General features: G+C 38.0%; 3 protein-coding genes across 3 annotated transcripts; all 3 read right to left on the bottom strand.

Annotated features, from left to right (window-relative positions):
* Positions 1 to 11,990: 11,990 nt before the first annotated feature.
* On the bottom strand, positions 11,991 to 12,615 carry LOC125210835 (basic form of pathogenesis-related protein 1-like). The gene has a single exon (XM_048110440.1). It carries the CDS (start codon positions 12,613 to 12,615, stop codon positions 12,133 to 12,135), a length of 483 nt encoding a protein of 160 aa, XP_047966397.1. The 3' UTR covers positions 11,991 to 12,132.
* A 3,437-nt stretch (positions 12,616 to 16,052) lies between these two features.
* Positions 16,053 to 16,678, bottom strand: LOC125217057 (pathogenesis-related protein 1C-like). The gene has a single exon (XM_048118882.1). The coding sequence runs from the start codon at positions 16,676 to 16,678 to the stop codon at positions 16,214 to 16,216; it is 465 nt and encodes a 154-aa protein (XP_047974839.1). The 3' UTR covers positions 16,053 to 16,213.
* Positions 16,679 to 20,787: 4,109 nt separating this feature from the next.
* LOC125216958 (pathogenesis-related leaf protein 6-like) lies at positions 20,788 to 21,397 on the bottom strand. Its single transcript, XM_048118749.1, has one exon. It carries the CDS (start codon positions 21,359 to 21,361, stop codon positions 20,873 to 20,875), a length of 489 nt encoding a protein of 162 aa, XP_047974706.1. The 5' UTR covers positions 21,362 to 21,397; the 3' UTR covers positions 20,788 to 20,872.
* Positions 21,398 to 22,010: the final 613 nt, after the last annotated feature.

Genomic DNA, 22,010 nt, shown 5'->3' with positions numbered 1-22,010 from the left:
GGTAAACAGAGGAGAGGCACGGTCATGTGTTGCTTTCATCATAGCCTACAAGGCCCCCTCAAGACACCAAAGAGTTTTAAAGCTCATTAGTCAAGAGATAAGGTCAGGTTGCCTAATAAGACACCAGATGGCAAGCCAATTAGTCTTATAGGACTTTTACTGCCTTGTGGTTTCAACTAAGCCAAGACTTAATGAATTATCAAGGTCTTTCCCCCGGGACATGCATATGCACATGCTAACCACAATCAAAATGCAGCCTTTTAATGCAAGAAAGCAATTTCTCCACAGGTAAGCACTTAGTGCCCATGTCTGCAGGGTTTTTATCAGTATGCACTTTATGCAATAAAACCTCAGATTTTTCAACAACATCTCTAATGAAATGGAACCTAACATCTATATGCTTAGTTATATCATGAAAAACAGGATTTTTGCACAATTGAATAGCAGACTGACTATCAGAATAAACAGCAGGAGTATTATGCAAGAATTTGAGTTCAGAGAGAACCCCCTTTAACCAAATAGCCTCCTTCATAGCCTCTGTGATGGCTATATATTCTGACTCAGTAGTGGAGAGGGCAACTATATGCTGCAATTGTGATTTCCAACTAATACAAGACCTACACACAGTAAACACATAGGAAGTAGTGGACTTTCTCTTGTCCTTGTCATTAGCATAGTTAGAATCAACAAAACCACATAGCTCAACACCATCATCACACTTAGTAAAACACAGACCATACTTGGAAGTATGTTTCAGATACCTAAGCAACCATTTAAGAGCCTCCCAATGCACAGGTCCAGGATTAGACACGTATCTACTTAAGCAAGAAACAACATAGGCAATATCAGGCCTAGTACTAACCATGAGATACATAACAGAACCTATAGCATTAGAATAAGAGACCTTCTTCATAGCTTTCACATCAGACTCAGACTTAGGACACAAGTCCTTACTTAGCAAGAAATGAGCAGCTAGAGGAACAGAAGCAGTTTTAGCACCAAGCATATTAAACTTTTCAAGAATTTTTTGCACATAAGGCTCCTGATGAAGAATCAGAGATGAGGACTTCCTATCCCTTAGGATATTGATCCCCAAAATCTTTTTGGCATCACCAAGGTCTTTCATGTCAAAATTATCACAAAGAGAAGATTGCACATGTAACGCCCCACTTTTTCAAACCCTAATTTTCGGGTTATGAAATTTTTGCATTAAATGCCTTAAATGCTATGATATGTGAATTAATTGATGAGTGATTAATTACATGGTGTCTTTGTGACCTAATTGCGTATGAGAATGGAGATTGAGTTGAATAGTCAACGATGTGGAAAATATGACGTGGCGTTGAAAAGTCAAAGATGAGGAAAATATGACATGGCCACGGAATGGTCAAAGTCGTGGAAAAAGGTGAAGTGGAAGTGAAATTCAAATATGTGAATATTTTGATGCGGAGTAATATAATTGTGGTGGATTATTTTTCCTAAGGGATGAGTGAGAATTAAATAGGAGCATTATTTAATCATGTGGAATTTTCGATCCCTCCTATTTTTTATTGGAGAAGGAATCCTATTTTTCTTGTATTTAATTATTTGTTTGGGATAATTATCCAAATTAAATACAAAGTCCGATTATACTTTAATTCCACCTTGGAATTTTCGAAAACTCCACTTTGATTTTCCATGAGATTTTCGAAAATCTCATATATTGTGGGAGAAGGGATTATTTATTTATTTGATCTCTTATTTATTCTATTCCATGAATAAATACAAATATGCTAGAATATCTTACCATATCTTGCCATATCTAAGAAGATATTGCCATAATCCTAATTAAATTAGGATTTGATTTTGAATCCCTTTGAAGAAGTCAAAATACACGCCACTTTTCCTTTTAATTTGGGGAGTATTTTATTTTATTCTTGCTCCGTGATATATTATTCTACTCCGTGAAATATTTGAATTTAATTATAGGCTAATTAAATAGCCTACAAATTTTGAAATCCTCCTAATTCTCAACGGTTTCAACGCCAACTACTATCAAATCTCTCCATATCTTCTAAAATCTTTAATTTATTTAATTAAAGATATTGTATCCTACACTCTATAAATAAGAGAGAGATCCTAACCCTAGAAATCAAAACCGACGCCCCACTCCTCCATATTTTCGAAAATCTCTCTCCCCACTCTCTCCAAAATTTCTTCTACTTTCTTCAAGATTTCTTCATCAATTGAGAAGAATCCAAGTTGAAGTTCAAAAATTTATTGAAGAACCAAAGCTATAACTTGTTTCTACCGATTGTTCTTTTGGAAAAAGGTACTTTAATTTTGATCTCCTCTTCTTCTACCGATCAATCGGTATTCTTAAGTCCACATGCATTTAGATTGAGTGAAGGGGAATTAATCGGTGAATTTTGGGATACATGTGTGAGTGTGTGTGTGCGTGACCGTGTGTGTGTGTGTGCACGCCGACCGAGGCGTGCACATGTGTGGTGTTCGTGTGCGTGTGTTGTGTGTGTAGAGCACTCATGCGTGACACGATTTAATGGTGAATTTGGAGTTGTTATTTGAATAAAAGTGATATGCTAATCATACCTTGATTTTGGATGATGATATTAAAGATTTATCGATGGGACAAAGGGAAACATGGGAACATGCATGATTTGAATCAATGTTCGAAACTGATTTATGATACGCCTAATTTAAAGGTGATACTTCGCGCTCTCAACGTGATAAACGAGGAGAAGAGAATACTTTCGAGCTAAGCCGACAAGGTGGGCTTTCTTTTAAAATAAGAACATTGTCCTAAACTGATATTGATGAGAATGAGATATGTGTTATCATGCCTTGATTTGTTTTATCGTGTCTATCCCTCGTGGCTATGCCACTATTGATTTAATCGAATTCGGATCCTTGTAGAGCCGCAAACTCTACTTGGGTTAGTGTACACCAATGGTAGACCGAGAGTCAGCGTACGGGTTGGCCGGTCTAGTGACCTGGATTGCGGCCGCATTCCTTGTCATGTAGAATGAGGATATGGTAAACGTCGATGTGAAAAATGGTTGCGCGACCGTGATATTTGATAAAGAATATATTTTGGTGCCTCGGGTCTTTCTAAAGTTAAAACCCCGATGGACACTTGAAAATGGCATGATAACTATATTTGTGATAAAACTGTTTTCGGCAATGAGCCCACTGAGTATGATTATAAGTACTCAACCCTGCATGTGTTTTCCCTATGTGCAGGTTGAGCGGTGGCGAGCGGGCGGCGGTGTTGAGCTTTCTTAAGACCAAATAAAGCTTTCTTAAGTAAACACACATGATTGGGAAAGTTTGGATCCACAAAACCCTCTGGTTGTTTCATGTAAATGGGTTTATCCAAGTCACCATGAAGAAAAGCAGTTTTGACATCCATTTGCTTTAATTCCCAATTAAAATGAGCACATAAGACAAGCATCACTCTCACAGTAGTAAACTTAACCACAGGAGCAAAAATTTATGTATAGTCTACCCCCTCTTGCTGTGTAAAACCCTTTGCAACCAACCTAGCCTTGTACCTCAACCCCTCAATCTCATCTTCAGTTTAAACAACCACCTGCAGTCAACCACAGAGGCACCAGGGGGCAGAGGCACAAGAATCCAGGTTTTATTAACATACAAAGAGTGGATTTCTTCTGTCATAACTTTGAACCACATGTCCCAAAACTTGGACTTTTGATCCTGCTTAAAAGATTGGGGCTCATTTCCATCAGACTCATAAACATTAAAAGCAAGATTAACCAAATTAACAAGGCCTAAGTACCTAACAGGAGGATTAGGATTCCTTCTGACTCTATCCCTAGACAGGAGGTAATCCTTCAAATCTGGACCAGGGTTAGGAACATGTTCAGGCTCAATAACTTGGTCATCATGAAGAGTCACATTTTGGGGTTCAGGCTCAAGCTGAGGCTCAAGCTCAGGTTCTGGTTCAGGGTCAGGGGCTATAGGGTTTGTATTCCAGAAGTGCTCCACCTCACTTGGAGCATCATTAGATGACTCCACCTCAGTGAGAGTGTCAGTGGACTCCACCTCACTAAGAGGCTCATTGTCAGCACTTATAGGAGAGGTATCAGGGTCAGGCTTAAGACAGGGGAATTCATCCTCATTAAAGACCACATCCCTACTTATTATGACCCTAAAACCTGGTTCACTTCTATTCCAAATCCTATAACCCTTAACACCTTCTGGATATCCAAGAAATACCCCTTTCTTGGATCTGGGATCCAGCTTATCAGTTTTAGAGTGAATGAAAGCACTACATCCAAAAACTTTTAAATGGGATAAAGTAATTTTCCTCCCAGTGAATATAGACTCAGGACATTTACCCTTTAAAGGGACTGAGGGAGACCTATTCACCAGGTATGCTGAAGTCAAAAGGGCTTCACCCCAAAATTTTTTAGAAAGACCACTTTAGACAAAAGACACCTAACTTTTTCCAAAAGGGTTCTGTTCATCCTTTCAGCAACTCCATTTTGCTGAGGGGTATAAGGAGTGGTCTTGTGTCTTTTAATTCCAAACTTGGAGCACAAAGCATCCATTTGGGAATTACAAAACTCAAGACCATTATCTGTCCTAATGGCTTTAATGTTTTTTCCAGTTTGATTTTCAACAAGATTTTTCCAAGTCAAAATTTTTTCAAAGACTTCAGACTTATTTTTCATTAAAAAACACCAAACTTTCCTGGAGAAATCATCAATTATGGACAGAAAATACACAGACCCTGAATGAGAAGAAACAGAGGCTGGTCCCCACACATCCATGTGGAGATACTCAAGAACACTCTGACTGACATTGTCAGTCATAGGAGTGGGGAAGGTAACTCTGTGTTGTTTGCCCAACACACAAGTGTCACAAAAGGGGAGACTATTTTGAAAATCATTTTCAGATAACAACTCATTTTTCTTCAAAATATTAAGACCCTTTTCACTCATATGACCAAGTCTATTATGCCACAACATGGCCTTATCAACCCTAACCACATTAGCAAGATTACTCACACAGGCCACAGATTGAGCAGAACACACATAGAGATTACACTTCTTCTCAGCTTTAAACAAACACATAGCACCCTTACAGATTTTCATAACACCCTGCCCCCACTTACCCTCAAAACCTTCTTGTTCTAAACATGTACAGGAGAGCAGGTTGTAACACAAATCAGGCACATATCTCACATTCTTCAAATTAAGCACATAGAAACAAAGGTATTTTCCACAGGTTTGAAATCAGAAAACACATTTTTGAAAGGAGAGATATGATAGGTGCATCCAGAATCAATTAGCTAGTCATTAATGGAAAAAGAACAGCCAAGAGTAGAGTTAACAGAAAGAATATCATGAGTCATGAAGCAAACACCTTCAGAATCACTATCCTTAGCCAGGTTAGCCATGGAATCCAGTTGATTATTATTTTTCTACTTTTTAGGATTAGGACACTCCTTTTTATAGTGACCAACCTCACCACAGTTAAAACATTTTCTATTAGCCTTAGGATTCCTGCTTTTAGACCTGGACCTACTCTTGCCCTTCTTTTTACCATTCCCATTAGAGTTACTGTCCTCATTACCCCCTCTATTTTTAGATCTGCCCCTAACATTTAAAGCCTTTGACTGAGCAGTTTTAAAAGCTTGATTTTCATTAAGCTCATTTTCTTTGGATTTTAAAGAACTAATGATTAAATCAAGGGGGGCAGAATCCCTACCATACTTAATGGCAGCTTTAACATCATTGTAAGAATCAGGGATAGCATTCATTAGGGAAATGCTAGTATACTCATCAATAGTTTTGTCACCAGACCTTTTAATGTCTTGAACAAGTTTTTGAAAAATATCAATATTATCCTCAATGTCCTTTGAAAGATCAAGTTTAAACTTAAAGAGTTTTTCCAGCAAATACATTCTTGATGACATTGAGGTTTCAGTATACAGAGTATCTAGCTTTCCCATAGCTCAGAGGCAGACTCAATGGTACCAACCTTTCTAATCACAAAGTCAGAGAGGTTGAGTATTATAATAGACCTAACTAATTCATTCATTTCTGCAGCCTTATCTGCAGACTCAGTGTCAGGGACTAATCCCTCAACAGATTTGAAAACTTTATTCTGAATTAAAACACACTTCATTTTCTGTTTTCAAATCACAAAATCATTTTTCCCATTAAAGGGGACAATGCCAACTGGCTGGGACATTTTGAGAAAGATTTTAACACACACAAAAGTACCAGTAACCCAGAGAGCACAGCAAGCAACCCTGCTTTCACAGAGAGTGGTCTTAAACACACAACAGTCAAGGAGACCACTTAAAACAGATATGCAGGGGTTTCTCATGCAAGAAACACAGAAGCACAAGTACAGCAAAGGCGCACACGCACAGGAGTCACCTCAAAGTGATCTCAGACTCAAGAATCAAGTCCAGAAGGAGTTCCTCCCTATCTGTCACGTGTACCCCGGCAAGAGGATTTCCCAGTTCACAATCACCCAATGTATGGGGGCGCAGGGGGTCACTCAAGGCGGTTAAGGCACAGGGTGGATAGGCAATTTACTCAAGGACACAGAGTCAAGCTCTGGGATACACACTTTGAGATTAAAGAGACACTCAAAGAAAACAGCAACGGAAGCAAGAAAGCTGTAAAGAGCAACTAGAACATGCAACACAAGTAGGAGAACAGAGAGCCTAAGCCACGGCCAGTGGCAACTACCAGCAACAACTGCCCACCCCTAAAACTAGAAAGTTGTAAAAGATATAGAGATCCAGGAAATTTACCTGAGCGGAAACCCTTCGTTAAAGAGAATCCGTCTTACCTCAGAGCCTGTACCGGAGGCTGAGCCTTACTCTGACGAGCCCACCTCCTTATTTTGCGACCCGGCGCGCCCAAGTGATCCCCCCGTGGCTCTGATACCACTGTAGGGATCAGATCACTCGGGATTCGCTAATTACCGGGACCTCTTTATTGATTGGTCTCTGAGATGGGTAATCTCAGAAATTACAAGCCAAATACAACAATAGCTACAAGGTAGCAAGATTACAAATACACTAAGTACAGTGAGTACAAATCAGGAACCCTAGCTACTAGTCAAGCCTTCAACCAGGCTGGACTCTACAAGCTTGATCCGATTAAGCACCTGCACACTAAGTAGAAGTATTAGTAATCTAACACAAGATCCTAGCGGATCTAAACTGAAATAGCAACAAAGGTTCAGAAGATTTAGGATATGGCTCAGGTCGCACACACACGACTTCACAGGGCCAAGGACCTCCTCAATCTTCACCAACAAGTCTCAAGGGAGCACCGCGAAGTAACCAAACCCTAACCCTAGGGATACTCCGACTGCTACTACACAAGAGACCACCTGAGTCACACAGAACTCACAACACTCTCAGAGCACTTCTCTGCAACACAAGAACTCTCAAGGAAAACCTCCAACCTCTCAAGAATCCAACGAAGAAGTTGGACAAACCCTAAATCTGAGAAGGAATGCTCAAACACTCACACACTCAGAAGCTAAACCGAGGAGTCTCTCTAGAACCGAGAAACCAAGGTGGAAACAGAAGATCGGAGAAGATAACCGGCGAACGGCGCCAGAATCTTAGAGAGAGAGAAGAGAGAAGCAGGAGCAGCCCACAAGAGAGAGAGAGAGAGAGAAGTCAGAATCGAATAATCCAGAATTTGATGAGTCTCAAGACTCATAACAAACACACACCTAGATCCAACAGCCAACATCCATGATCTGTGTGAGATAGCCACGTGGCAGCCATCGGAGCATCCCTCTAAGTTATTGGGCCAAAACCAACATGGGTCACCAATAAACACTTGGGCCTCTGAATTAAATCGGCCCAACCAACTTAATCAAGCTCAATCACAATTAGAGTCCACTATACTTCACACTACTCATGGAAGAGGAAGCAAAATGAAGAGAAGGTTGCCCACAATCAAGCTGATCTGGCTGAAGAGACAGATGCGCCTCAGATTATGAATGTTGTGAGTGGTGGAATTGAGAATTCTTGGATAATGGATTTCGGTTGCAGTTTTCATATATACTCCAACAAGGAATGGTTTGAGAATCTGATTGAGGCAACAAGGTCAGTGATGCTAGGGAATGATCAAGCATGCTACATTAAAGGCATTGGAGATATTAGACTAAGAGCTCATGATGGATCAGTGAAGCTACTTACCCAGGTCAGGTATATTCCCGAAATTAAGAGAAATTTAATTTCACTTGGCATGCTTGAGTCTAGAGGTTTTAAGTTTGCTTCAGAAAAAGGCTACATGAATGTTTCAATGAATGGAAAAATTCTATTAACTGCTGAGAGAAGAAATAGCTTGTATTATCTTGTAGCAGAGACTGTTGTTGGTTCAATGAATTTTGCAGAAACTGATGATATAGAACTCTGGCATAAAAGGCTCGGCCATCTTGGAGAAGGTGGAATGAGGGAGCTGGTAAAGAAAGGGGTTATCACAGCTAGTGAAAGCCAGAAGCTCAAACAATGTGAGTACTGTGTTCTCGGCAAAAGTAAGAAGCTTCCCTACAAGGCTGGAAAGCACACTTCGAAGTCACCTCTTGACTATGCTCACTGTGACTTGTGGGGTCCAGCTCAACCTGCTACTATGGGAGGCGGCAGGTACTTCATGTCAATAATAGATGACCACACCAGAAAAGTTTGGGTGTACATTTTAAAGGAAAAGTTACAAGCATTTGAGAAATTCAAAGAGTGGTGCATAGAGATGAAGCTGAAGAAATCCACTACTCTCAAATGCTTAAGGACTGATAATGGCTTAGAGTTCTTGTCGGGTGATTTTGATTCTTTTGCAAATCAAATGGGATACAAAGGCATAGAACGGTCCCAGCAAACCCCCAACAGAACGGGGTTGCCAAGAGAATGAACATGACTCTCCTTGAAAGGGCCAGGTGTATGCTACTATCATCAGGGTTGTCGAAGGAATTCTGGGGAGAGGCAGTAAGTACTGCTGCTGTGCTTATAAATAATTCTCCATCATCAGCTATTGGAAATGAGATTCCAGATGTGAGGTGGTATGGTGGGGACAGAGAATATAATCAGTTCAGAGTTTTTGGCTGTAGAGCCTATGCCCACTACAAGCAAGGGAAACTTGATGCTAGGGCACTCAAATGTGTGATGGTTGGGTATTAACATGGGGCGAAGGGCTACAGGTTATGGTGCACAGAAAAAGGGAACCAGAAGATAGTTATAAGTCAAGATGTAGTTTTTCATGAATATCATATGCCATTCCTTGAGTCTGCAGAGCAGGTGCAGAAGAGTGTCTCTTTTGATCAAGAAATGCCGTCGGCTGAGCCATCTCATACTCAACCAGAAGCTCAAGACTACACTATGAATGAAGGTGAAGAAGCAAGCTCTCAGCAATCACAGCAGCATGACCACAATGAAGATGGTCAGAGAGAATATGTGCTAGCTAGAGACAGAGGTAGAAGAGAGCCAAAAAGGCCAGCAAAGTTCAGTGATTATGAGATGAGTTTTTTTGCTCTATGTGTAGCAGAAGTTCTGGAGTGCTCTGAACCTTCTACATATGTTGAAGCTATGGCCAGTGAAGAAAAAGAATAGTGGCTCACAGCCATGAGAGAGGAAATCCAGTCTCTTCTCAAAAACTATACTTGGATTTTGGTGAAAAATCCAGGGACTCAGAAGCTCATCAGTTGTAAGTGGATCATCAAGAAGAAGGTTGAAGTGGGTGAAATTGAAAGTATTAGATTCAAGGCAAGACTTGTAGCAAGGGGATTCACTCAAGAAGAAGGAGTTGATTATAGTGATGTATTCTCTCCGGTTGTGAAACACAGTTCCATCAGGATATTGCTAGCTCTGGTTGCAAAGTATGATTGGGAGCTACATCAACTTGATGTTAAAACAGCTTTCTTACATGGTGAACTTGAAGAAACCATATATATGCATCAGCCAGAAGGTTTCATAGAGGCTGGAAATGAACATAAAGTTTGTTTGCTCAAGAGGAGTTTGTATGGTTTGAAACAAAGCAGCAGACAGTGGTATTTGAAATTTGATGAGCATATGATGGCCATTGGTTTCAGGAAATCACAGTATGACAGTTGCGTATACATTAAGGAAAGAAAAGGTGTACCAATTGCTTTCCTACTCTTGTATGTTGATGATATGCTTGTGGCAGGAGCTGATCTTGGAGTAATTCAAGGAATCAAAGCAGAACTAGTATTTAAGTTTGAAATGAAAAATCTGGGCAATGCAAAAAGGATTCTTGGCATGGATATAATAAGAGACAGGTCCAAGAGAGAGCTCAGGTTGGTTCAGAAAGATTACATCCAAAAGATTCTAAAAAGGTTTCAAGCAGATGGTTTTAAGCCTGTTTCTACTCCATTGGCTGGGCATTTTAAGCTTAGCATGGATCAGAGACCAAAGGATGATTCAGAGAGGGAAGAATTGAGCAAGATACCCTATGCAAACATTATAGGCAGTATAATGTACACAATGCTGTGTACTAGGCCAGATTTGGCGCATGCTATAAGTGTCACTAGCTGTTTCATGTCAGATCATGGTAGAGAACACTGGATAGCGCTAAAGTGGTTGCTCATATACTTGAAAGGTGCTGCGGGATATGGTTTGATGTACAAGGCAGGTGCTGAGAATCAAGGTGGAGCTCTTGTGGGGTTCTGTGACTCGGACTATGCATCTAACAGGGCCAATAGGAGATCCCAAACTGGATATGTGTTCAATCTATATGGTATAGCCATAAGCAGGAAGTCTGGTTTGCAGCATGTAGTTGCATTATCTACAACATAAGCCGAGTACATTGTGATGACAGAGGCTGTGAAAGAGGCGATGTGGCTCAAAGGTATTCTTGAAGATTTTGGTGAAAAGCAAGACACTGTGTACATAAATTGTGACAGTAGCAGTGCACTATGCCTTGCAAACACCAAGTATTTCATGAAAGGAGCAAGCACATAGATGTGCGAATGCATTTTATCAGAGACGAGATCCAGAAGGGAGAAGTTGGAGTTGTGAAAATATCAACTGAGCATAATGCAGCTGATATGTTAACTAAGTCTTTGCCAGCCATGAAGTTCAGCTACTGCATGGAGCTGGTGGGACTTGCAGAGTAAGTGTTTGTGGTTATGGCAGGAGATCTTGGCTCATTATTGATTATGAGATTAAGGTGGAGTTTGTTAGAAAGTAATCTCACATCAATCCAAGATCGTTGGATGAAGAGTGATGAAATCAAAGGCCAAGAATGGCTCGGTGGATTCAATTAATTAAGCAGCTGGAGTGAGCTGCGGTTCTAACTAACTGAGCTTGGGCTCTTGAGAGAGCTGTTGAAATTGGAGGAGCAGTATAAAGAGAATATAGTTGCACTTCATCAATTCAGTTTTTCAGTTAGTTCTTCAAGAAAAGAGAGTCTCCAAAAATACTTCACTTGATTAGTTCTTGGTTTAGAATTAGATTAGAGGTGTTGAGTCTTTGGAATGTGTTCTTGATTGATTGTAAAGCTCTGCAGATATCTCAAATATAGTGAATCATTTTCTCTTTCCCGTGGATGTAGATCGTAAGATCGAACCACGTAAAATCCCCTGTGTCATTTTCTTGTTCGTTGCTTTCTTGCTGATTTCAATCTCCTCATTCTATAACAGATGGAACGTCCCGAAAAGGAATACGACTCTATTGACATGGAATGAAGAGAGATTGTCAAATCAAACTCTACAATCTACATACGTAATTTTAGTTGCTCAAAATTCTACCATCACATATATTGGAAATTGGAATAATTTAAATTTCAAGCTTTTGTTCTTAATTTTCCCTTCTGCACGGTAGGCCTCGAAAATCATGGATACGCTACTGATACATGTATATTGGTTGCGTGCTTAGTAGGCTACAACGGCGTGCTTTTGAACATAAGACAACAATACGTACACACATACAACAATACATACACAAAGAATTTTATACAGTACATTACTTAAGGCATCGTAAAATAGCTTTTGAAATTACATAAACAAACAATACACACATGACATGCATGACATTGGGTTTATCATAGGCAACCAACCAACCAACAATGAAAATAGATAGTGTTACATATCCAACAGTGGAGCATAGGTGAAGAGTAGCTAGTAGGGGCGTTCGCCGATGAAATTTCCGGGCGGATTATAGTAGCAGATGGCGAAGACGAGGCCGTTAGTGCACTGCTGCCTGGCGCAGCCTAATTCAGTTGAGTTGGCCCACACAACCTGCGTGTAGTTCTGGCACGGCCCTCCAACGCAGGAGTTGGAGGTGTAGTCATAGTTGGGCTTCTCGCTCACCCAAATGTTCACCGCGTCCTCCGCCGAAAGCTGCCCCATCCTGCTAGCCTGGTTCTCCCCGTACGCCTCCCTGGACTCCACCAGACTGCAGTTGTTGTCGGGCCTCTGGGCGTAGGTGACGGCGAAGTTCTCGACGATGTTGCTCCATTCCAGGGGCTGGACGCCCACCTCAGCTCGAGCGCGGTTGTGGGCTTCCAGGAAGTCCAGGTATTCCTCTGACGAGCTCTGTCCGGCAGCGGTGGCGGCGACGAGGGAAAGTGTTAGGAACAGGGAAATGGTGGAAGACTCCATTTTTTTCTGTTGTTGGATACCGAAGAAGATGCCTCTTAATTTTGCTCTATTTATACCTTCTATCTTTTGAATTCAAATCAAAGTTGATGATTTGTTTGTATTATTATTATTATTATTATTATTATTATTATTATTATTATTATTTGCCTAATTGAATTAGTGAGTGTAGTGGGGATACACTTTCCTTTTAATAATGCATTAAGGTCACCTTGCCTAATGATGCATCAATTTCCTACTCTACAATTAATCAAATATTTTTATGTAAATTTCAACTAAAATTTTGTCATACTTAATTAATTGGAGTTTTTTTATACAAACAGTACTATAGCAATATTCTGAATCTCTCATTGAAGTTACAAGGATCGGGCGTGTCACAATAACATTAATAATACACCACGATATATATGCATACTATAAAATACTCAATCAAATCTTATAGGTTGTTGGTCAAACAGGGTCTGGCTCATCTAATTATTTAATCCAATAATATTAGGATATCGACAACAACGTGCATAATAAAGATTTAGGACCATCCAAGAGCATCCACAATAGCGCTCGAAAACCTGCTAGCTAGCATCGTGCGCCGATTTTCAAGTTGCTATTGTAGATGGGGCGTCGGTTTCCGCAGTTTTCGCAGGGCAATTTTTTTAATATATTGTTCTAGAGGTGCGTTAGGGTGACATCACTCTTAAAGTGATAACGTGACAACGAGTAACGTGCAATATGCAATACATATGTAAGCAATATGTGATACATAGGCAAACAATTCGGCATATGGTTCCAAGCAATATGAAATACTTACGAAATGAGAGAACTATCGTGACACCATAGTTAAAATCACAACCTAGGCAAGTAATATGCGATACGTAGGGAAGCAATCTATGATGCATAGGCAAGCAACTCGGCATATAGTTTCAAGCAATTGTGATGCAAAATAAAATATAATGAAGCAATCTACGATATATAGGCAAACAAGCCTACCACGTGGCAGGCTAAGATTGAATCTGCTCCTAAATCTAAGGATCCTCATTGGTGGTATGTTGTCATTTTAAATATGGTTGTCATTTTAATACAATCCTATTGTTCTATCTTTAAATACTCTCATTCTTCTTTTATTATTGTAGTATTTTAATATGTAGTAACCCATCCGTCCTCTAAAAATAGACAATATTTGTCATTTTGGGATCTCTTCTCACTAATGAGGTGAGTCTTATTCTCTACTAACAATATTCTAATCTCTTTTTCTTTCTATATTTCTCTTGCTTTATCAATTGTACATAAAAACTCGTGTAATTTCAAATGTTGTCTATTTTTTAGGGACTTGTTATTTTTTCTAAATAAAAAATTAAAATAACAACATAAGAAAAATTGTAAAAAAGTTGGGGCTAACGCTATTGTAGGTTTTGAGGCTGGAATTTAAAAATGCTAGCAAATGAAAAATGGATTATGGAGTTTTGGGAATGCTTTATGTCTAATGGTGGATGCCCTAATGCCCATCTACTTAAACATAACTAAAGTTGGGTAGGATCCAAATTCCAAACACTCTAAAAGATCCGATCCGTAAGTTCTAGAATAATTAAAATAAAGCAAAAATTAAAGGAATCCAGAATAATCATATGACCATATTCTAAATGAAACTAAAAAACCCTAACTCATCAGGGATGTAATAACTAATTATCAATCCTAAATTAGACCAATTTTCAACCATTAGATTAGAAGATCTTGTGGTTAATATAATGTCAAGTGTAATATATTTTAAATTTAAATAATTATTAATTAAATTAAAAGGGTATTAATGTCAAATCCTACATGTAGTAATTATAACTAACTACTTTCTCTCTCCTCAAAATTATCTCAAATCTTTAAATTTACGTAACTCTCTCAATTTAAATTATTTTTTCGCAAAAAATATATCAAATTAAAGATAATTTAATAAGGATTCCAACGAGATCTCAATTGCATATGTTCCGACGATATTCGGGTGATGAAATTTGATAAATTATATTTCAATTTTCGATACATGTTGATAAGCAGCTATTTTCTACAAATACAACAAAAAATCTCAATATATTGTAGGCAAAATCTCAATATTATGCATGTCCAATCTCAATAAAAATGTGTTGATATTTTCTTATCCTTATGTTGATATTCTAATGTCATATTGTTGATATTTGTAATGCACAATGTTGATATAAAAAAACACTCACGAAAATTATCATATGATAACATAATGACGATATTATCCTTTTGTTGATATTTTGTCTGCTATTTATTGAGATTTTGTGAGCTTTAATCTCATCCACTCATTTTAAAATTCAGTGATGGTGATTTAGTCTTGATTTTGGATTAGGATGCTATAAGCATTAGAATAGGACCCATTTATTAAATTTTTAACAAAAATATTCTTTATAAATTCCAACGGTTCAGTCATCGATAATTAATTAAGGAATGTACGTGACACGACGTGCACACACAAATTATAAAATAAGATTAATTATACCACTCGAAATATATGGATATAACTATTCAATTAAATCTTATGGGAAAACGTGGACCATATTAAAAAGATGGTCAAACGCGATTGGGCCTGGCTCGTCTTATTAGGAATGGTATAAACAAAAATATTTTAATCTTATTCGAAAGGATGGGAGGATAAAATGATGATGTGGCGGAGCATAGGCGCCCTATAGGGCGGACCTTAGGACACCCCGTTGTGAATGCTCTTATAGCATAGAAGCTATCCTTGAAAGCAAGTTTATGGAATGAAATGGTCATTAACTTGCCTCGGACCATGAGCGCGAACCGGTAATATGAACCATCAATACGTAAAAAACTTCGTCAATGTATGCCCAGCTTAGAACACTTGTAGTGTGCGAACATTATTTTGGTGGAAAACAAGCATTCAAGATGAGAACATGTTATAACAGACCAAACGGGAGAATTCGTCACAAAATACTAGTCTATTAGGAGAGAGAGTTCATTTAGTCTATAAACCTCACATCAGTTGCTCTCACAACCAATGTGGAACATTGAGTCCATAACAATCGACCCTCTTCAGGGCCAACGTCCTCGTTGATTACGGTTGATTCTTTGTTAGGCCACCATCCGAGCTCTAGTTGGTCATGGTTGGTTCTTTGTCCGGTATTAATAGGACAGATGGAAGTATAAACATGTAAAGTCATAAGATTCTGAACTATAGAATTTGTAAAATTATTGGGGAAACTGTTTGGAAAAGTGCAATATTGTTTGTGACATTTTTCCGCGTACAACGCAATGAGCCAATCATTTTAAAATCTTCATGTAGTAGTAGTATTATTATTTAATTCTTTTGATAAGGGGAAAATGCCCCCCTTGCAAACTAAATTCATGGCTCAACAACATGATTTTGAACATAAGACAACAATACATACATGAAGTATTTTATACACAGCACATTATTTAAGCCATCGTAAAATAGTTTTGAAATTACATAAACAGACAATACACATGTGACATTGTTTTTAACCATAGCCAACAAACCAACAATGAGATTAAAAGAAGAGAGAATATTTTTTTTTTCGGAAATTGAGCAAATGAATACTCCATGTAGGAAGAGTAGCTAAAAGGGGGTTTGGCCGGCAATATTTCCCGGCGGATAATAGCAACAGATGGCGAAGATGAGATTAGAGCACTCCAGCAGCGCGCAGCCTAATTGAGTTGAGTCGCGCCACACAACCTGCGTGTACTGCTCGCACGACACTCCGTTGCAGGTGTTGGAGGAGGAGGAATAGTTCTGCCCCTCGCTCACCCAAATGCTTACCGCATCCTCCCCCGTAAACTGCCCCTCCCCGGTCGCCAGGTTCTCCCCGTACGGCCCCCCGGACTTCTCCAGAGTGCAGTTGTTGGCGTAGCTGACGGCGTAGTCGGCGACAGTGTCGTTCCACACGAGGGGCTGGACGCCCACCTCCGCCCGAGCGAGGTTGTGGGCGTCCAGGAAGCCCTGTGTCTCTGTCGAGTTCTGTCCGGCAGCGGTGGCAGCGATGAGGGAAAGTGTTAGGAAGAGGGAAATGGTGGAAGCCTCCATTTTTGTTGGATATGGGATATCACTATTTTGCTCTATTTATACCTTCTATCTTTTCAAATCAAATCAAATTTGTTGATTTCTTTGAATTACTTATTTGCCTTCTTGAATTAGTGATATAGTAGTGGAGATCAACTTTTCTTTTATTTTGATGCTGTGAGAGCTTGGATAGACATGCTCCTTGCATCAATTTCATACTACAATCAACTTGGCATCACAAACGTTCATCGCTTTATCAATACATACAAATACAAAATATTAACAACACAATAATGGGTGCTCGCTTGCCTAAGAACATCCGTGATAGCGCTCGAAAACCCGCCAACCTGGGGCGGCGGCCTATGCGCGGTTTTGGTTGGGCAATTTTTTTTATTATTACTCTCATTTTTAATCTTTTGTCATAGTAGTATTTTATAAATTATTTTTTCCAAATAAAAAATTAAAATAACAATACAAGAGAAATAGTAAAAAAGTTGGGGGCCAACGCTTTTGCCGGTTTTGACGCTCGAATTTAAAATACTATCCTTGCATATGAAAAGCAGATACCTCTATCCTCAAAATATTAACACATTTTAATTCGGAACGAATCTTAAAAAATGTAATGAAAAGTGAGTTGAAAAAGTTGGTGGAATGTGGGTCCTACTTTTAAAGTATTAGTTTTATAATAAAATGTGACTAGGAATGACTTAGTGAAATATGACGTTCATTATAAAAAATGGTAAAAAAATGAAGTGTGTTAAACTTTAAGGGACGAACCAAAATAGTAAACTGTTTCAAATTTTCAGAGAAGGAGATAGTATGTCTGATTTTTGAGAATATTTCCTGTCACTAGGGGATCCCTACTTAAACATAATAGAGTGGACCCACTAAAGTTGGGTAGATCCAAACACAATAAAAAGATCCGACCCATAATTAAGTGCCAGAATAATTACGAGCGCCTAAATTAAAGGAGAAAAGGAACCCAACTCATCATTTCTTAAATTTTAACCAAAAATAACTTTGTATAAATTCCAACTAAAATTTAGTCATCTTTTATAAATTAAGGAGTGTGCGTGATACAACTACTTATAAACTAACACGACGTGCACACACAAATTAAAAATGTAGATATATATTTTGAAAACAATAACAAGTACTCCAAATTGGCTAATTCCGATAAAACTGCAATATACAAATTAATTGAATTAATAGGTGGAGTAGTACCTTATTCATCAATCCGTAGTTATCTAATTAGGAGAAAATCGTATAATTTCATTGCACTTTACTAGGGTGGTTCGTTACGGTATACCGTATTATAAGTGTCATATCTATACCGTACCGAAAGTTAGGGTATGACAAAACACTATACCGATATCATACTGAATTTTTCCGTATACAGGAGTTCGGTATATGAAATTCGGTAAGATAGATTTTGATACCGTTACCATACCATGTTTTCGGTATACCGTACTTTTATGGTATACCGAACTGCGGTACGACATACCGTTATACATGTTATACCGAAAAAAAATCTATTATACCCAAAATATTCAAAAAAACAATTCTATTTTTTATTTTCGTATAATAGAGAATTTTATTTTAAACTTTTAGTATAAATATAACATAAAATATACTGTATATAGTAGGTTTGTGTTAAAATGACAATCCATCTTAAAGTGACACTGTGACACCACTTATACAGCAATATTATAAACGCTACACAGCAATATTACAAACACTACACAGCAATCTATAGATTGTTGTATAGTGTGTCGGATATTGCTGGACAAGAAAAATTGCTGTATAAAGAACAACAAATTGTTGGCCGTCTTTTTCAGTTTTTTTTTTTTTTTGCCACGTGGCAGCTTATTATTCGTCCACGTGTACAAATGATTGGCAAGGAATTGTGGTATGGTGTTATTTTAAGGGGTGGTGGCACCCTAACATGCCCCATATATAGTATGTTTATATATATAATAATCAATCGATATATCACGTATACCGAAGTGTCGATATATATTGACGATTCGGTATGACGGTATATACCGGTATACCGCGGTATAAGAAATCTAATACCGTTATCGTACCTAATCTTTCGGTACGATATCATACCGTACCGGAAACTACGATTTACCGAAAAATCGATATTTTCGGTATTTTTTCGATACTGTAAGTCCAGTATTTCGATATAATTCTCCACCCCTACTTCACACACAGAGCCGCATAGACATAGTCATGGACATCTCTGATCTCCATTGGAACACGAGACTGGGCCGTTCCAAGCGACCGCGGCCGCTGCCAGATGTCTAGTCCTGCTTCTCAAGTCCGGCGGCAGTTCCCCCCTTCCACCGACCATCCAACAATCCCTCCTCCCGTGGCACATCAAGAAGTCCCTCCCTCCGAAGCCGATTGTTAATTTTATTAATATGAAGCCAACAGTACCCTAAACCGGTCTCCGACTTCGATTACTATGTTTCATCCTTTTTAGTTAATAAATCCGATATGTTGTTTTATTTTTCTTGTTTTCAATTTGAGAAAATTAATTACATGTTCATCAATAACTAATTGATATAGTAATTTTTTGTTAATAATCTTTTATAAATTCCAACCAAAATTCAGTCACCTTTTTATTAATTAAGGAACGTGCGTGACACGACTAACTAAATATAATATATTAAGGAAAATTAATTACATGTTCATCAATAATTAATTAAGGAACGTACGTGCGTAAGATTAATCATACCACTCGATATATATGCATATAATTAATATATTACTATAAAAATTCTCCAGTAGTCAATTAAATCTCGTGGGAAAACGTGGACCATATTAAAAAGTTGGTCAAACGTGATTGGGCTTGGCTCATCTTATTAGGAATGGTATAAACAAAAATATTTTAATCTTAAGCATTCACAATATTTTCGTATTTTCTTGTACTATCCACATTCATATATACGCAAAAATCATCAAAATTTTAAGTACTTATACTGTTCATATTAATTTTTTTTTATTTGTTAGTTATATAATCATTATTTTTATCATCAAAACAACTTAAAATATATAATTGGAATTGGAGTGTGAGAATTGTGGGGTGAATGAACAAGCCAAAGGGGTGTAATATATATAATCATTAATTGAATGAGAAACAACTTAAAATATACTGTTGAAGTGTGAGAGTTGAAGGGTGAATGAGCCAAAGGGATGTATATACAGATTAAAAAAGAAAAGTTATGATAAAATATATTCGTTCAGTTTTATTTTTAGTATTATTAAAAAAAATTATTGAATTTCATTTTTTAAACTTAGGATCGGGGGCTTATTATTTGAATTTTGCATGATAGAGTCGGTGTTTCCTATATTCATTATGTTTTCTCAAGCTTTTCCACTTTTTCTAAAAAAAAAAAAAAACTCATAATTACAATATCATCTTTCTAAATTTTGCAATTAAAACACGATGAAGTTTGTCCGGTGCGCACTACGTAATTTTATTTGTGAAAAGCTCTAGCTAGCATTAATAAAGTCTACATATTATACAGTGTTGTGATCCAATAATTTTGAAAGAGATGTCACCACAACAAACTTATAAAAGCATAAAATTTTAGATGCAATTACTTATGTTAGAAATTTTTTGATAAATAACCATATTGAAAAACATTGTTAAGTTAAGGACACAATTATTTGTTGGGATGTAATCAAATGCAAACTTTAAATATTGTACAAACTTCAAACTACAATCTAAATCGTAAAAAAATGTCAACAGATTACAAAATAATAGCAACAGAAAATATCAACACAGTGTCAATGGTTGACACCGTGTTGATATTGTGATAACATTGTATTAACATTGTGTTGACATCAAAATATTGAAATTTTACACTGTGTTGACACTATGTTGAAAAGTTTGGAGTTTGTACAATATATGAGTTTGCATTTTATCATTACCCATTCTCTGTTAAACCTTAATATTTTTTTTGTTTAGAGAAATTTTTGTTTGCATTGAGATGGTAAGATTGAAAACTTTTATTAAAGCGTAGGTGGTGTATTTAAAAATATAAATTTGCATCCTTAAATAATAATAATAGTTTAATTAAGAATTTCCATAACATTATTTAAAGCCATGATGATAAGACAAGCTTTGAACACAAACATTACATTTTTTAAACCACAGGCCATAGCCAACAAACAATAAAATAGATAATGTTCCACGATTCATGAACGCTAGTAGGGGCGTTCTCCAACCCAATTTCCCGGCGGATCATAGCTGCAGACGACGAACATCCAGCCGTTACGGCACTGCTGCAGCGCGCAGCCTAGCTGAGTGGATCCGCGCCACACGACCTGCGTGTAGTGCAGGCACGATTTTCCGGCAATGCATGAGTTGGAGGCGTAGTCATAGTACGGCTTCTCGCTCACCCAATGGTTCACGGCGGTTGCCGCCGTCACCGAAAACAGCCCCAAGCCATGCCCCTTAAACAGGTTCTCGCCGTACGGCCCCATTGACAGCTCCAGGTTGCAGTCGTCGGACCGCTTCTTGGCGTAGCGGAGGGCGTAGTCGGCCACGGTGGCGTTCCACTCGAGGGGCGGGACGCCTACCACCGCTCGTGCGAGGTTGTGGCCTTCCAGGAAGTCCCGTGTCGAGTTCTGTCCTGCGGCGGCGGAGATGAAGGAAAGTGTTAGGAAGAGGGAAATAATGGTGGAAGAATCCATTGTTTGTGAGGGTTTTAATTTGTTGGATACAAAAGATGCCTGTTTTGATCTAGTATTTATAAATGGAATGTGTGTAGTGGTGATACTATGATTTAACGTTTTAACCTTCTAATCTTTTAAAATGAAATATCAATGTTAATGATTTCTTTGAATTATTATTATTGTTTGCCTTGATGAATTAATGTGTATAGACTATATATAGTGGAGATCAACTTCTCTCTTTCATTAATGCATGAAGGTCAACTTGCCTAATGATTTGTGATGTTGAGATAGACATGCTCTCTGCAATAATTTCGTACTACAATCAATTTTTTAATTGAGTTAAAAATTAAGCTCATGGTAAATTCCTAACTTGATAACACAATCGTCGATCGCTTGAGAAACGTAGTACTCCTAATTTGGAGCTATTGACCCTTTTTTCCATTTCACCTACTAAGATTTTTTTTATTTGATTCAAAGCGATCAAGCTATAAAATTAGTGAGTTAGCATTGCATAGTAGTAGTATAAAATCAAATATAAATAGCTATAAAAGTAACAAACTTAATACTCCTTCCGTCCCACATTTATAATCACATTTAGTTAGGGCACAAGTTTTAAGGAATTAGTGGAGTGTGTAATTAATGAAGTGAGATATGAAGTGTGTAATAA

The sequence above is a fragment of the Salvia hispanica genome, chromosome 3, assembly GCF_023119035.1.
Source record: "Salvia hispanica cultivar TCC Black 2014 chromosome 3, UniMelb_Shisp_WGS_1.0, whole genome shotgun sequence".
In the NCBI taxonomy this organism is placed as follows: domain Eukaryota; kingdom Viridiplantae; phylum Streptophyta; class Magnoliopsida; order Lamiales; family Lamiaceae; genus Salvia; species Salvia hispanica.
Note: the sequence above shows the minus strand (reverse complement) of the source record. Positions and strands in the feature narration are given on the sequence as shown.